The following is a 17,064-nucleotide window of genomic DNA, read 5'->3' as shown; positions in this document are numbered from 1 at the left end:
GCAAAACATGAAGCACAAAATAATGACATAAGTGGATGATTAATCTAAGAAAAAGCTGAGGGTCAGGCATGCTGGCACATGCGTATCTCCTAGTTACTACAGGTATAGGCCAGAAGATCATAGTCCAAGGCCAGTCTAGCCAAAAGCAGAAGACAGTCTCCACATACATTGTTCAGCTGATATCTGAAAAGTAAACTAAATGCTAAAGAATTGTGGCTTAAGTGGTAGAGCACCCACCTAACAATTGCAAAGCCTGGAGTTCAAATCCTAGTACCATCAGAGAGAGAAATAGAGAGAGAAAAAGAGAGAGAGAGCATGATAGGGATAGGGCTCAAATCCAAGCATCATGTAGGATTATTGTGTTGCATTCTGCCAGTAAAGCAAATGACTGCCTGAATAGAGCAATCTACACATTGTTCAGCTGATAAAAGGATATTGAGTCCTAGATAAACCTATAATGATTTAGAGCAAATCATTTTTTAAATCAAAATGTGACTCAGTTTCTCTCTGTCATACATGAAGGTCTTAATAATCCCTCTGTTCTCACAAAAAATGGTTTGAGAGCATTGTTGGATTTTTGTTCTCGTGGTAGTTACTGGAAGTGGTGGACATGAGAGTCAATTACAGGAGGACTTTAGCAACTAAAACAAATTCGCGTGCATCTGGCTAATACTGTCCATTTTAATCATTTCATGCCTCAGTTTACCTCCCCTCCCCACTGTTTGCTTAAGACTGCAAAAACAGGACAAGTCTTATCTTGCTTTCTCCATTTTAAGAGCTCAGAAGATTAAGCCTCTAGCACGATTTCTGAGAGGAAAAACAACCTAAGAGCTGCTTTAAGACAATGTGTCTAATTAGAGGCTCCCTAAAACGTCAACCCTTATGAAGATTCCTTGATCTGCCCACATTACCTACAATGAGTCAGCCACCAAATACCTTTCTTCTTCTCTTTATGGTAATTAGGTATTTTTTTAAAAGGTGAAAAATGCCTCTCTAAGGAAATCTAAAATTTGGATCTAAACGAAGTTGATGGCATTTCTCTAATTTAGATATAAGCTGTGCTGTAACGCAAAATATCACTCCAGATACCAGCCTGCCAGCCTTTTTAGTTGTCTTTCATTTCAGGATTCACAGTGCTCCTCACAGCTGGTCTCAAAGAGGGGCCGTTTCTGATCTACTGTCTGCTGGTTAATGCCCCGTGCAAATTCGACTCTGCCTTCCAACTGCTGAGGGAAGACATCACTCAGGCTGCGGAGCAGGTTTCAAAACCCCATGTCAGTAAGATTGCTTTTTTTATACCTCGATCTTTCAGTCTACACCGGCAAAGCTTTTGCCTTCGACTCTTGATAAAGAACAGAGAAAATTGGATAAATTTCTAAGTTGGAGAGAGTAATCCTACAGGGTCTCCTCACAGCCAGGCCTTCTCCCTTTCATAAGCCAGATGAAGTGGGGAGCGCTCTTTCAACTTGCCTTTTGTTGAGGGCTGAACAGTACGATCGCAGGTAAGTCAGAAAGCAAGATGCAGGCTCCCCAAAGATCTCTCTTATAAATGGGTTGTCTATTGATATCTCAGCTCTCAGCCCAGCTTTGACTATTCACGCAGACCCTAAAAACAACACATCTGCCCCAGACTTCAGGATAAAAGAGGGGTGAGGAGGAGAGGGGGAAGCTGAGAGGTGTCAGCTACCCCAAGATGGTTTGGGGAATAATTCCAAGGTAAGAACAGACCTGTCTTAAACTGCCCATTGAATCTGGCTTTGCCAAATGTAGCCTCACTCTTTCTTGTATGTAGAAAAGCCCAGAAGCCACCTGCAGATTCATACCTGGGGTTTCCCAGCACCCTCATTTTGGAGGTTTTATACATAGGCTAGCTGCAGCATTCAGTCTCTTTAGTTCTAAGGAACACAGGAAACTATGCCAAAAAATGTGCCCAAAGGGCTGGCTAGAGGAAGGGGCATACTGTGTTATTAATAACGGACATTATCATCACCATCTTGTTATAGTGCGTTTTTTTAGACCATTGTCTCATTCGGTGCTCAAATGATGGTTTGGGGTCTCAGAAGAGCAGTGACAAGATGTGCTCTGGGTAAGCCACACTGGTGGTGCTTTACAGCCCAGACTGGAGACCCCGGGCTCATAACCCAGCCATCCGGGAAAGCCAACGAGGCTGAACCAAGGCCCACAAGGCCAAAGCTAGCAGCCCTACTTCACTTCCTACAGTTGGAGGGTCTTGAGTAAGTCATTTTGCTGCCAACTTGTGGCCTGAATAAGTTAAATTAGCACCTTATTATTGATTGCTAAAATGGCAACCTACCTAGATATTAAGTGGGACTGGGCAAAACATTTACACTCACACCTGGCCCCTGTGTTAAGGTTTCCAGTTATGATTACCACTGCTGCTTCTGCTGCTGTGATTTCTAAAGGGGAAAATGCAGCCTGTTTTTATCAGCCAACTGCCCCCCCCCCCACCGGAGGGAGCCTACAGGGACCAAAGAAGGACAGACATGGACTAGACATGGGACATTGCACAGGCTAGCACATGAGGGACAGGTGAGCTCCAGGGAAGAACAGGGCCAAGTCACATCATGTGGAGCTAGGCATGAGATGCAGGGACATCTTTCAGGTCCCTCTGGTGTGAGCCAAAGCTTTCTTCTGACACAGAGAGGAGCAGACAGGAGAGGCACTTCAGTTTCATGGACCCTTCCCAGAGTGCTGAGGGGCCTGGACTGTGTTGAACGTTAACTTCTTTTCAACAGAACAGAATCAGCCACGTGAGACTGGATTTTTGAAAAGGACTATAAATAAAGTTGAATGTTCTAAGGTCAACTATTCATGTCAGCTTGGAATTCTGTCTCCTAAATTAACCAATTTAGAATCTGAAAACAAGGCACATATCATAATATGATCATTTAAATTTTAAGTAGTAGTAATCTCTTAGCCTCTAAAATTTTAATACAAATCTTATGTTTTTTAAATGTCAGTATACAATTGAATTCCCTTTATATACCTACTTGAAAGTAATTTTTTAAAAATGAAAAGAAAATGCCAATATGAGGTCACTAACTCCCATTTCTCCTGTTAAAATTATGTTCGTTTTTTTTTTGGTAGGACAAGGGGCAGTATTGGAGTTGAACTCAAGACTTCGTGCTTGCTAGGCAGGGGCTCTACTGTTTGAGGCCATACCTCTCCAGTCCCTTTTGCTTGGGTTAGCTTGAGATAGGATCTCAATTTTTGCCTGGGCTGCCCTAGTTCTCAATCATCCTATTTATGCTTCCGGTCATAGATGGGATGACAGTCGTATATCTCTGTGCCTAGCCTTTCTGTTGAAATGGGATCTGGGGAACTCTTTCCCTGGAAAAACTATTTTTTTTGCTGGTCTGGAACTGCAATTCTCCGTATCACAGCTTCCCATGCAGCTAGGATGACAGGCATGAGCTACTAATGCTTGTCTACATTCTATTTTTTATGTTAACATTTTCTTTCTTTTCAGAAATAAATAAAATCATATCTCTAGGTAATGTTTAGGTTTCTATTTCCTTCCTCAGTAAAATGAAATAAGACAATAAATTGATCCCACCACCTAAAAAAAAAGAAAACATTATGGAGACCAAACTGTGTTACCTTTCTAATCTAGAGAGGAAGGCTAGGAGGTAAAGGTTGCTCCAGGACATCCTGCCAGTAAGAAAAAAGCTGAATTCCAGCCTCTGTCTTTTGGCTCCCAGTTGCCTCTGCATCTACCCAAAAGTTTCTTTTCTCCCAAGAAATAAGGAATTCACAAGCAAGTGCTTGGTGCAGCACCAGATAAAGCTTTCTGTTGTTGTTGGGGGAGATCTCTACATTGCCCCCTGGTGGTAGGAGGACTCTAAATAGAATCTAGACCCACCCCTCAGCAATCAAATCACTTTTTGGACTTCAGGATTTATACCTGCATCATGAGAAGAGGGGTGTGACACCCTGCTCCAAGCTCCCACCAAGAAGCCAGAGGGGTTCAAAGTGTGGGTTCTGGAGTCAGCCCTGTTTTCAGTTACCTCCATTATGCCCTCATCCATAAAATAGGAGCAACAACCAGCCCACCCTAGAGGTTAGCAAGGAGAAGAACAATGGAAGGGGGAGCGAGCGTGGGCCACAGCTGCATTATTTGTGCTGTTGGCTGCCTTACCACCAGATTTCCTGCCCTTGGCCTAGGCGCTGTCCTCTGTGATCCATCCCCGCAAAATCCCTTCATTCATTTGCTTCCCTCTGACCTCAAATATGCCAGGGCTGCTCCTTGTGCAGGCCTTTAGCCTTTGACTTTGCTATTCTATTTACCTAAAGTTCTCTATCCTCTTCTCTCTTCTTGGCCTTTGTTCAAATATCACATTTGAACAAAGAATAAGAAATACTCAATGCCCTATTTTTTTAATTGCAGAAAGTCCAGGCACATCCCACCCACCGCCAACCCATTTTTCCAGTCCATTTGTCCCCATAGCAAAAATCATCCTCTGACACACAATAATTTCCCTCATCCATTATGGTTAATCTTCCTCTAAGACAATTCAAGTTTCATGAGCATGAGAACTATGTAATTCTTTTGTTGATTCCTGCATTCCCGGGGCCTAGCATAGTGTCTGGAATATAGTAGGGGCTCAATAAATACTGGCCGAATGATTAAATGAATGACTTCCACCTAGAGGGCACAGGCTAAGCAGGTCATTGTTTGGGACAAGGCTAATCCAGAAAGCCATGGGATAAGCAGAGATTTGCACTCAGGTGTGCCTAGTTTGTGTTCCCTAAGATCCCCTCCCTACCTCGCTCTGCAGAGCATGGGCTTTCTTGGCCCAAGCCATCTTCAGGTCCTCAGGTAGCGATGTGAATTCATGGTACTGTGTCCGGTAGTCGTGATCACTGGCCAGAGCCTGGGCCTTCCTAGCGTGGACCAGGTGCAGCATGTCCCTGGGCAGGTGGCACTGGGATTGGCTGCTGGCTGCCTCCCTCCGGTAGTGATGGTCACTTTGTAGCTGGCCCATCCTCTGGCAGTGCTGAAGCCGAGGGTCATCACTTACACTCCGGACCCCAAGGAGCCTCCCTCGTTCCTTCACAAAGTCATGTCTGTAGAGAAACTAGAAGCATGGAGCGGGCTAGTCAGGGTCGTGCACACAACTGACTTAACTTCCATCTATACCCTGTCATCAAAGACCCCCAGAAAAATGACCTCTTCTTGTTCTGGGAGGTGATATTCTAAGAACCACCACAGTGCCGAAGAGAGTACCTTCCTCTCCCAGGGGAACTCAACAGTTAAAACGTTGTTCTTCTCATCACATTAAAATGAGATGCTAGAATCCAGAGTGAGGAGCTCCACTCCCCTTATGGATACTGTGGCCAATAGGAATTTATCAAACAAACAAAAAAACGCAAGAGTGAAATTTGTGTTTTATGCATTCCCTCTTGGCAAAATATTACACCCAAAAGACAGGATCTATTTATTTGAAGTCCACCTTTTCTGTGAATTGTTTGTGGGAAAGAGAAAGTCACCTTCATGTCCCAGAGCTGTGATGCAGGAGTCGCAGCTGGCAAACAAGCACCAAAGGGAACCACCTAGCGCCCTGCGGGGTGCACAGTACAGCCACCTGCCTGGCAATTCCTCTATAGCTTCTTCTCTTTCTCATTCTTTCTCATCCAAAGCAGACGGTCCACACACATTACGGAGACCGCTGCCTAGACTTTGCAGTTAGAAATAAACCTCCAGCACCAGCGCCTGTGTGCCCAGAGCCCTTTGCTTGAATTTAGCTTGTGATTAGCATTGCCTTTCTTTCCCTCCTTCCATCAAAGGACCTCATTCAGAGCTAATATATTCTGCAGGTGACATCTTGTCTCACATGGTTAGAGATTTGCTTTAATTCAGGCAAATCAACCGTAGACATTGTTTTACATGAAGTTAACAGAAATTAGGCAGGATGGAAGGTCACAGCATTCTGCTCACATCGCTGGCGATGTCTCCAGAGGCTCTCGCAGCCTGGAAGGGGAGAGCATCGGCTGTCAGCTTGTAGCCTTGAGCACGGAGATTACGCCAGGCCTCCTTGTATTTTGCCTAAAGTGGGAACACATGTACATCTTTAAAAAAAAGAGAAACACACGAATCAGCGAACAAAGGCCGCTTCTTTCATTTGTAGAGTACTGTTCCAGAATTGATTTCTGAGACTCGCAAATGCTTTCTATTTGGCAGAGAAAATCTTATTAGCACACACCCCGTGGTAGGCCTTGAGCACACGTGTGGATGGAACACACTAGTGAAAGGGTGGTTTGAATGTGGGTGTCTAGAGCATGTGTTTAAAAAAGCGCCTGTAAAATGTTATGGTTAGACCGCTTCGCACACACCAACACATGTGGCTCATGCGTGAACTTCCACAAGAAGAAATGCTTACGTCACTCAGATTGGCTGCATTGGTTTTTGCTCGGATAAACTCAGGCAGACCCACGGTCACTGTGTACTGGTGTCGAGCATCCTCTCCGGCCGCTTTGTAGAGACGCTGCATCCCAAAACAAATAAACAACAACATGAGACAAATGCTGTGCATATCTGCAGCACCAGAAGACCCCACTGACAACCAAAACGTTATCTGCTGGGTCCCAGAAATACCCTCAGACATAAGGAAGGTAATACTGCTTTCAAGAAAAGCAATCTTCAGTAGTCACATTGAATAAAATAAAAGAGATACAAGGAACTGCAATTTGATGGGCTAAATAATGTGCTGAGAGGGCTGGGAATATGGCTTAGTGGTAGAGTGCTTGCCTAGGTTCGATTCCTCAGTACCACATACACAGAAAAAGCCGAAAGTGGCACTGTGGCTCAAGTGGCAGAGTGCTAGCCTTGAGCCAAAGAAGCTCAGGGACAGTGCCCAGGCCCAGAGTTCAAGCCCTGGAACTGGCAAAAAAAAAAAAAAAAAAAAAAAAAGGCTGAGAAACTACAAATAAATTCAACTGTTGGTGGCCTTTTATTTGACAGCACAGCACAAGGCATTAAGCTCTGGAAAATGTAGGAGATCCCCTGTCTGACGGAAGAAGCACCAGCCAGCAGATCCCCTGTCTGACGGAAGAAGCACCAGCCAGCACTGGCCAGTATCCTCCTCTAACTTCCCTGAGTGCTTTCCTCAGGGTAGTCAGCCAGGACCCCTGGGGCTCTGCTACCAAAGCACCAGTCCTCACAGTGAGGTACAAGGCTATGATTGGTGGCTTCTCTACAAAGCCAGAGGCCATCTCAAAGGGCTGGTCACTCTGCAGCACTCAGGACACAAAGGAAGAAAGAAAGGTTAAATAACCACTGTACATTGGTAACAGTTTTGTCTAAGGCCATGAATCCCATCTCTTTGGACTTCTTTCAGTTGCCATTTCTAACTTTTGGATGTAGGTAATGTGGAAACCAGAAGTATAAATGGGCAAATCGCCTCCTAACTTCTAAAAGTTGGAGATGCCAGGTGCTGGTAGGTCAAACTTGCAATCCTAGCTATGTGGAAAGCTGAGATCTGATGATCACAGTTCAAAGCTAGCCCAGGCAGAAAAGTCCCATGAAACTCAGCCAATGAAGCAGCAAAATGCCAGGAGTGGAGTTGTGCTTCACGGGTTAGGGTGCCAGCTTTGAGTGAATAAAGCTTAAGGGACAGGCCCTGATTTCAAGCCCTAGTAATGGCACAAAAACAAACACAACAAAGCCACCACCACCACAAAAAAAAAGAAAGAAAAGTATGTATTTACATCGCCTCAGGCTCACCTATTTCAAGATCATATGTGGCTTTCTAAGGAGGAGTAGAAGCAATGGGGAGACAAAGATGGTATCACAGTATGAGACACTTCCCTGCATCTTACCTTTTCCAGGGACCAGGGACAGGAAAACATGAATCTGATAAACAGTGAGTGACAGGAGGAGGCCAAGAAGCCAAACTCCATACTTAGAACTGGTCACAAGCCTTCCCTCTAATAACCATTGGCACATCAATATCAACTCTTAGCCAATGTTTGCCTACAGTTAATGAATTATAAACCAGCTCACCTCAGATTTAATATGGGAAAGAATTATCTGAAAGCCTTGTTAAATGATCCATTGGATTCAGTCATTCTAGGACAAGTTGGGGGTAGGGGAACAGGCATTTCCATGATGCTTCCAGGGGGTGCTAACATGGCTGCCTGTGTTAGAGATACCAACCAGTCTGCAGATGAAATCTGATTTCCACCAAGCTTCCTTTCTCTCTGCAAGATATGTAGGTTCTATGCCATAATGTTTCTTTCCTTCCAAACTTCTATACAAATGCTCAAACTCTTTTCTTCCCCCATTCACAGCCCACAAACATTCATGTGTTTAACCATCCAGCAGTGTGTTAAAAGCCACCAGAGGATTTCTTTTACCTCATTGGTAATCTGGCTGCTGAACTTGGCATGCAGGAGGTTGGGAGTGTCTGTCACCGCTGTGTACTTGAATGATCCAGGATGCTGACGGTAGTTTCTCTGAATTCACACACAAGAAAGGAAGAAGATGGCTCCATCAGGAGCAAGACCAGAAAGGAACTGATCCTTTTCGTATGAGTTAATGCCTCTTTCCACATGGGCTGCCCGTCTGTCCCTCTAGAATCCAATGGCCCTGCTCTGGTCCTCAGAACTCATTGGGGTAGAGTTGGAGAGGGGTGGACACAATGCAGGCTGGATTAGATGCTTGGCCCCGGGAGGGGGAGCTGGTGCTGTGCCATGGGAGTGGATGTGAATACTCAGGGTTGCAGATTGCTCCCGAGTGGAGAGCGAGGTGTTTTTTTTTTTTTTTTTTTTTTGCCGGTCATGGGGCCTGAACTCTGGGTCTGGGCACTGTCCCTCAGCTCTTCAGCTCAAGGCTAGTGCTCTACCACTGGAGCCACAGCGCCACTTCCGGCTTTTTCTGTTTATGTGGTGCTGAGGAATCGAACCCAGGACCTCATGCTTGCAAGGCATGCACTCTACCGCTGAGCTACCTTCCCAGCCCCGCGAGGTGTTTTTAAGAGCACACACCAACGACTATACAACTTCATGGAACACATGCATGTGCCCTGCCCGAGAGGCCAGGACTCAGAACCACCAGGACGCTCCAGGTCTCTATGTTGTTTTAGTTTTTAAAAGCTCCAAACAGGGTTCTGATATGCATCATACTTTCAGAAAGCCTTGCTGCAGAGACAACACTAACAAAGCAGAGCAGGGGTGGAAACTAAGAACACACAGCAAACACCTGCCCACCTGGGCTCACAGGCTACCAGCTTGGGTTCACAGGCTGCCATCTTTTACGCCCTGTGTTCCTGTTACAGCCCCTGTCCCTGTAGCTGCCAGGCACAGCAGCCCTCTTCCCACCCCCCAGGAGGTCAGAAGAATGCTCAGAATTTTGAGACTTATGTATTTTTATGCCTCTCCCCCTCAAAAAAGAAAATCACAAAGTGTATTTATTGTAATGATTTCAAACACAGCTGTCAAAGAAGCACTGGACTTAGGCTAATGCTAACCCTTATAAAACCGAAATAGGGGTGCTTGGAATATCCTCAATTTGACTTGCTAAGAAGCCAAGGCCCAGAGAGGGCAGATCACGGGCCTGAGGTTACACAGCAAATGAGCTCTGGCCTGGAATTTCAATTTCTGATGGTTTCCAAAGCTGTCTGCTTGGCATTGTGCCACAGGGCCTCTCTTCAAATGGACATAAGGAAGGCATATCTTATCAGTGGTGAAGAATTCTTCTATGTTGATAGAGGAAACAACTGTGACTATAATCCCCACCAAAAAGGTTTGTGGTATGGGATTCTAACTAGGGGTTTTGTACTTGTTAGGCTGGTGCTCTACTGCTTGAGCCATACTTCCAGGCCTTTTTTGTTCTGAGATAAGATTTTGCTTTTTGCCCTGACCAACCCAGATGATGCTTTTAAGATTTATGCCTCCTCCAGTAGCAGCACTCCATTACGTACTCCTCTACAACCAACAGTTGGTGGCCCTGAACTACAGTCCTCTGGTCAGCCTTCCGGAGTAGCTAGGATTGCAGATGTGAGTCACCAACCAGTGCCTGACTCACAAAGGTGACTTAAATGGCATCCACTCTGAATTTGGAGAATCCAGTGTTTTTAAAAAAATCAAGGCACAACTTCACCTGCAACTGGTTTTAGCAGAAGAACACAGACCTGTGGTTTTGTAAGATCTGCTACCCCCGTCTCGTGCTCCAGGGACCCCTTACCTCACTGATGAGCTCTGAGGCTTTCTTTCTCCCTTCAATCTCTAATGTGCCAGGAACGACACAGGCAACTCCCCGCATAAAGTTCAGGTCTGAACGGTACAGATTCTATAAGGAGCAATACCAAGAATCAGAAATGCCAAACTCTTACAGCAAGTAAGTAAAGAGAAGCTGGAGGTCACAGAGCATCACCTGAGAGCATCATGACTCAGTGTCCCAGATATTCCATACTATACATACTATGTAGTAAATGTTCAGTAGGGAAAAAAATGTAGGTCCAAATAGTTCTGCCACGTCTTTCAGTGTAGCTGTCCTAGGAATGCTTAGACAGAGTTTTATTTTAATGTGGGCTATAAAACAATAAATACTGAAGCGGATTGTGGTTAGAAAGTCAGGTGTCTTGGGGAGGGAAATGTGCAAATGTTTTTAGCAGGTCTTCTAAAACAAAAACCAGCACAGCGGGTGCTATTAATTAATCATGGGTTAGGAAAAAAAGCTAATGCATGAATCCAAGTAATCTGGCAAAGACCTGTCTGGATCTGTGTGGATAGGTGTGAGCGCATGGGCCTGAATGATTTGAGCTGACACTTTAAAGAGTCCCCAAATTCAGTCCCCTCAGCCAGCAAGACACCCCCTGGGCATGCTGCCTTCCAATTGCCATCACAGAGCCAGACAGAGCAAATGAGAGCTCTGGGCAGGGGTTAATCGGGCCCCAATGAGTATGGCAGCTCCCTGGTTCCTACAGCTGCTCTCGGGTTCCTGACAGTTGATGTCACTCAGCAAATGCTGTACACACACAGAAAATTCCAGCTTACGGCACTGCTGAACTAGGAAGTTACCTGTGCTGTGTTCTACTTCCCTATACAAGCCCATTACTTGCACATGTCCTAGCGGGGTGGGTGGCATGGTAAGTACCAAACAGGATGCTGCTGCCTTTGGGAGAATGTGAGGAATTTTTCTGAGCATAAGGACTTCCTCCAATGCTTCTTGACTCAGAGGACAGCCACCAAAAGCTGGACACGCAGGCCGGAGGGCCTGAAGATACCTCCAAAGGACCCAGGGAGGAACTCTGGGACCTGATTTCCTAGGTTATCACCCTACCTGAGCTCTGCTCTCCCCAAAGTGGGTGACTTTGAGGTACAGGCTCTGAACAGCATCTCCATAGCCCTCCTGAGAAGAGGAGACAGGAACTCAGGAAGGACGTGCGACCCCCACCTAATCTGAAGCCAGAGGCAAAACCACCAGTGTGAACAACCATGAACCTGGAAAGCATCTTACGTGACATTCAAACCCAGCACCTGCATTTCTCACGGCCAGAAGTATGACCTTGAACAGGGTCCTCACCTTTGTCACCTACATGGTAATATCTCTGAATGGTGGCAATAAAGACTAACAATTTAGGGTTATTGTGGGATTCAAGTGAGATAAAGTATAGTAGATACACGAGGCTTGCAATTCTGCATAAACCCTCAGTCATTTTGCTATTGGATTTTTGCATATATTAGAGCTATATAGGCACTCTCCAGCTGAGTTCCAAGAGAAAATGCATGCTCTATGGAGGCTTCCCAGAGCCAACAGGAGCTTGTGGACCACTGCCCCATGGTCAAAGGCACACGAAAATGGGCCTTAAGGGAAAGGCCAGGCCTCCTTACCTCACTTTGCAACTTATGAGCTTTCTTGGCACAGCTTAGCCTCAGGTCTTCTGCCAAAGATGTATACTGGGGTAGTGGATGTCTGTAATCCTGGTCGCTGGCCAAGGCCTGAGCCTTCTTGGCATGCACCAGGGTTATCATGTCCAGCGGCAGATGGAAGTGTGCCTTGGAGTGTTCAAAGCCTTTCTTGTAGTTCACCTAGAGGGGAAGATGGATCAACAATGGCTATTTCAAAGCTACTATTTGCAACAGGACATTACGGGAGAGCAACTGTCATGCAATATTCCCAGGACAGACTGGGGGATGCTCCTGGCTAGGGCTAGTGCCTGGAAGGTAATGCTCCTTTCTTGTAGGAATTGGCCAAAGCAGCAGGACTGGACTCTCGCTCCTGACAATCACCTCTGCTCCACCCTCTCCCAGCTCTTGGAGGTCACTGGCCTAGCTAAAGAAGAGCTAGAGGAAAATAGAGACATCCGAGGGCTAGATACAACATCCAGACACAGCACCAGTGGTTTCTTTGCTTGTTTCTTTAATGCATCATTTTTCAGTGGAAACTCATTCTCTATCCAGTCTAGCTTTGGATTCTCCTCTTACTCTAGGTGAGGAAAAAAGTAGTCAAATAGGCCAAGTCCAAGTTAATCTGGGAGCAGAAGCAGGGAGTACGAATGGGGAGTCTGTGTGGAGCACCAGTCCTGAGAGATGCATAGTTTCAACTGCAAGAAGAGGATGCCCTTTCCAGGCTTCCAGCTCCACACAGCCCTTGGAGAATCTGCTTAGAGGTCTGTGACACCCACAGAGGACTCAGGAATAAGATGATGACCACTGCCTCTGCTCTACCTCCTCCATCCTGCCCTTCGCCCCCTTGGCGCTCCAGCCACTCCGTCCTAACCTCCCACTCCCATCTCTGTTAATCCTCCTCACTTCTAACACAAAGCTGTGACAATTCATGTCCAACCCCCCACTTAGAGGTTTGTTGCTCAGGACAGAAAGAGAAAAAAAACCCACAAAACATAAACTAAGCTGTTGGTGAGCATGTTCACCAACTGCCGCCTTTTAGAATCCAGGTGAACTTCTGGCAAGAAGTCTAGAATTTTTACGTACAATTTTTCACATGTAAATATCTGCAATGAATTCACTTGACAGACCAAACACAGTATCTCTGCAAGCCACATCTAGCCCACAATACTACCTCCACTGGTAACCACTAGTTTAAATCAAAGAATACCCAGAACCAACAACCTCCTTCAGCAGGACAGACAGCCTTCACTGGCTGAGCCACCAGCATTGTTAGGTGGGCCGCAGCGTTCCTGGGCCCTTTCTTCACACTTACATTGCTCTGTAGAGAGGTCGCGTGCACTGAATGTGCAAGGCTGAGATCATCCTCCAAGCTCCGGGAGCCGAGCATCTGTCCTTTCAATCTCTCAAATGCTTCTTTGTATTTGTACTAAAGGGAAAGAGAGCAGGAGAGACAGAGAGAGAGAGAGAGTAACAGCTCAGGGACAAGGCACGGGGAATGGAAGAGGTGGGTATTGGGTGAAAAATGTTTTGTTCTTTTTGACAGTAACTGGGTGAGTTAAAAGAAAACGCACGGGAGTTGTCAAAAAGGTCTATTCTTTCATATGCAAGACTCCCAATGACTAAAGGGCTCAGGCTTGAAATGGCAGGACGTATTAGCACTTGGGCGGCCCAGGCTGGAAGAAGGTGCACGTATTGTTAACTGTCTCTTCACACAGACTGGCTTTGTGAAAACTCGTGGTAGAGGGTACATTTCATCTGCCCGGGGGCCATGTTTATAGTCCAGCATCTGGCTTTGTACCCTAGGTTAGGGATTTTTGTTGTTGTTGTTGTCATAAGCTATGTTCTTTCTCACTGGTCATTATCTGATTGCCCCAACACAGTCAGTTCAGAGAGGAAAGGATATTATCCACAGGCAAAAGAAGGCAGAGGTTAGAGGCAACAGAACTGAAAACTGGTTTGGATTAAACGTGTGTCACAGTGTTGGAGGCTCACATCACTTATGATTTCCCCAGAAGCCTTTGCTGCCTGGAACGGAATGGCATCCAACCTCAGCTTATATCCACCGTCTCGAAGTTTGCTCCAGGATTCCTTATAACGAGTCTGACAGGAAGATGTGTACAAATCAAGACCTTCATATGACCTACTGTTTTCCTAATCGCTGTTCTGCCAAAATAGAAGCCTGGTTTGCTGTAGGTTTCTATCCCTTCCCTAACCCTTCCCAGCCCCTATTCCCAAACCCCAACTGTGGTTAGAGATCACTGTAGCTTAGAACAAATTATCTAAAAGTTGGCAAGCTAAGCCAAGAGAGGGAAGCTGTTAAAAGCAAAGTCTTTGGAGTCAGACACAGTCAAAGCTTTCTGAGCAACAAGCTGATTGGATCAAGGAGACATAAGGCTGCATTTGCATAGATTTTTGTGCAAGCTAAATGAAAGTTATGTCTCCATCAGAGGACAGGAGGAGATAGGAATAGATTATGGAAAGGAGAGGTCAGTCTCTTCCCCACCCCAGTATCTCCTTGGCATAGGCACTGGGAATACTCGGCTTTATTTCAGCCCTAGACCCATAATACTAAGATGGATGGCTTTCCAAGGCTCACTTTTTCCAATAAGCTTTACTCTTCAGCTACGTCATTGGCAGGGCCCAATGAAAATGATAGTGTAAGTCTCCTTATTCAAAACAATCTCACATTTGTACATGGCAACAGCCGAGCAGTTACCCAATTGATAGATCTGTTGAGCACAAAGCACCCATGAAGGTATGCCTGACCTCCGGTCATGGATACCAGTATCCAACCAGCCTCACCTCACTGATGTTCATGGCATTCAGCTTGGCCAGCAAAACCTCAGGCAGGTCAGCAGTCTGTGTGTAATGATGCTTTATGTTTTCTCCCTGTTCCCTGTAAAGCCTCTGTGGGTGGAGAGAGTTTTGCATTAGCCCCAAAGTCTTTCCCATGCACAACAGAGATGAAGGGGCTCTAGATGTAATGTAATTGTAGATATGATCGCTGCACCCTGCATCCACCCAGACTTCCTAGCCCAGTGACGTGCACATCATTCTCTTCCCAGCTCGATTTTCCAGCTCAGAATAGGGCAGGATGGAACATTCCTCCCTTAACACTCCACGCCTGTTTTGTTCTCTTTTTTTTTCTTTTCTATTCTTTTTTTATTGTGAAAATACTGTACAGAGGGGTTACAATTACATGGGCAAGATAATGAGTACATTTCTTATCAAGCATTGTAGCCTCCTCCTTTGTTTCCCCTTCCCATCCCGCCTGTTTTGCTCTGAGACAAGCGTCAGAGGAGGAATCAAGGCCTACATCCCATGGTGTCGTGTGATTATTAGCTACAAGCTGTGGGAGGTCAGTGGGCTGCAGAGGGCACACAAAGAGATGGCTCCTGGAAGTGAGATCCCTTAGTGTCCACCTCCATCCTCATTCCTTCCCCCTTCCCCACGGTTCTTGCCTTATCAATGTCTCTAGGTAGAACTCTTTACCTAGAACTCTGGTTTGGCGCTTCTAATATCCTAGTCATTTTCAATGACACATGGAGTTGATATTAGTCACCAAAATGAAGTTTCTCAACCTAGCTTTTCCATCCCAAATCTTATCAGATGTGTCCAAGTTTCTACGTATCACAGCAGTGCCCCCTAGAGTTGACTAAAGGTAAAGGACAAAACAAATATTGTTTTCCTGCCAAGAAATTCTTGTGTGACCATCTATATTTCTCAGAATTCAATTTGATTCTGTTGCACTGATTAATTACAAAATCATACATTCTTATATCATATGCTTGTGAATCTTCACATAGAATATTCTGACAGGCCTTTTTGGAACGTCCATGGCATAAAGCACAGCCGACAGAATTTGCTGGAAGTCAAGGAAGGAATTTTGAAATCCTCATCCTAAGGTTTGTAACTTTTTCTTTTTGGTAACCTGAATGGCCTGGATATTAATAATAATAGTTATTATTATTATAAATATTATTATTATCTTGAAGTAGATGTACAAAGAGGATTCAATTTAAGATTTGGTTTGAAAATGCTTAAAACCACATCTGCCTTACAGGAAGATCCATGGACTGCTCTCAGCACAGTCAGCCGAACAGAGCTAACCCATGTTCTCAAATGAATTTTTATACGTGAGCACTGGTCTATTCAGTCTCTATAAAATTCAGTGCTGGAAGGTCCAAGGGTCAAATCTTGGTTCCCTGTATTCCACAGAATATAGGAAATGGCTAGCAAGTCACAATAATGTCTACAGATCAACTCATTTTCAAACCTTTCTATCCTTGGTTCCCATTTCCCATCTCCCCTGCACACACCCCCAGCTAGACTCCAAAGCATGGCATCAGTATTCCAATTAGCAAGATTCTTCCCAAAGTTCCAGTTCTGAATACAACCCTTTCAAACAAAAGGTAGAAGGGGAAAAAGGCCTGGCTACAGACAAATCCATGAGACATGCAAATGGAAAGAAGAAGAGCATCATGGGGCAGTGGGGTGCGGAGCCCCACTTGGCATCCTAAGTGCAGGAACGCCCCATTTGCATCCTAATGAGGCAGCATCCCTGCTAAGGGGAGCCTCATAAAGGATGAGGAGCCCCTTCATCCTCAGGACGACAGAAGGAGCAAGCCCAAGAACCCCTCCGCTTCAATCGCGCTGTTGAAAGAAGAGCCACTCTTAGAGTCATAATGTATATACATTATCACTCACGTCCACTGCTTGGGTATAACTAATTCTGGCCTGGACCATCTCCGGAGTGTCTTTAATACTGGTAAACTTCAAAGCATCTGGATGCTGACGGTACTTCTTCTGTTGAGCAGGGAAAGATCAAAGCTGTGAATTTTGTGCTGCTCTTTCATGCCATTTGAAAGAGAAAATCATAGGTTGCTTGAGATTAGAGTGAATTTGTGAACATAATAATTATTCTGCTTCCTCCATCTTTATATCCTAGGTGCCTTCAGGTTAATATTTGTTTCAATTTAAGAATAACCTTATGTCAATTAACATTAAAGTATTTCTACCTGGTGCAAAGACAACATCTCAAAATTAGGTAAAATACTGTAGGATCACACTTAGGAGAGGATTCTTTTTTATAGGCTTCCAATGCTGCGGCACAGTTGTTTACATATCTTAGTTTGGCTCTTCTAAGCAAGAAAGCACATTCATAGTTACATTTGTCCATTGAAGCTCTCTATT

The 17,064-nt window shown here is 45.2% G+C and overlaps 1 protein-coding gene across 1 annotated transcript in view; it reads right to left on the bottom strand.

Moving 5' to 3' along the window:
- The window catches only part of LOC122115833 (nebulin related anchoring protein), a 68,820-nt gene that overhangs the window by 9,581 nt on the left and 42,175 nt on the right, over nucleotides 1–17,064 (bottom strand). Inside the window, exons 25-34 of the mRNA XM_042689394.1 lie at nucleotides 16,579–16,677; nucleotides 14,674–14,778; nucleotides 13,864–13,971; nucleotides 13,184–13,297; nucleotides 11,854–12,051; nucleotides 10,205–10,309; nucleotides 8,377–8,475; nucleotides 6,402–6,506; nucleotides 5,960–6,067; nucleotides 4,788–5,099 (exon numbers count right to left, since the gene is read on the bottom strand). Of these exons, the coding sequence (XP_042545328.1) occupies nucleotides 4,788–5,099; nucleotides 5,960–6,067; nucleotides 6,402–6,506; nucleotides 8,377–8,475; nucleotides 10,205–10,309; nucleotides 11,854–12,051; nucleotides 13,184–13,297; nucleotides 13,864–13,971; nucleotides 14,674–14,778; nucleotides 16,579–16,677 (1,353 nt within the window). The remainder of the gene's footprint in view (nucleotides 1–4,787; nucleotides 5,100–5,959; nucleotides 6,068–6,401; nucleotides 6,507–8,376; nucleotides 8,476–10,204; nucleotides 10,310–11,853; nucleotides 12,052–13,183; nucleotides 13,298–13,863; nucleotides 13,972–14,673; nucleotides 14,779–16,578; nucleotides 16,678–17,064) is intronic.

The sequence above is a fragment of the Dipodomys spectabilis genome, unplaced genomic scaffold, assembly GCF_019054845.1.
Source record: "Dipodomys spectabilis isolate Male_0828 unplaced genomic scaffold, ASM1905484v1 ptg000125l, whole genome shotgun sequence".
Lineage (NCBI taxonomy): Eukaryota > Metazoa > Chordata > Mammalia > Rodentia > Heteromyidae > Dipodomys > Dipodomys spectabilis.
Note: the sequence above shows the minus strand (reverse complement) of the source record. Positions and strands in the feature narration are given on the sequence as shown.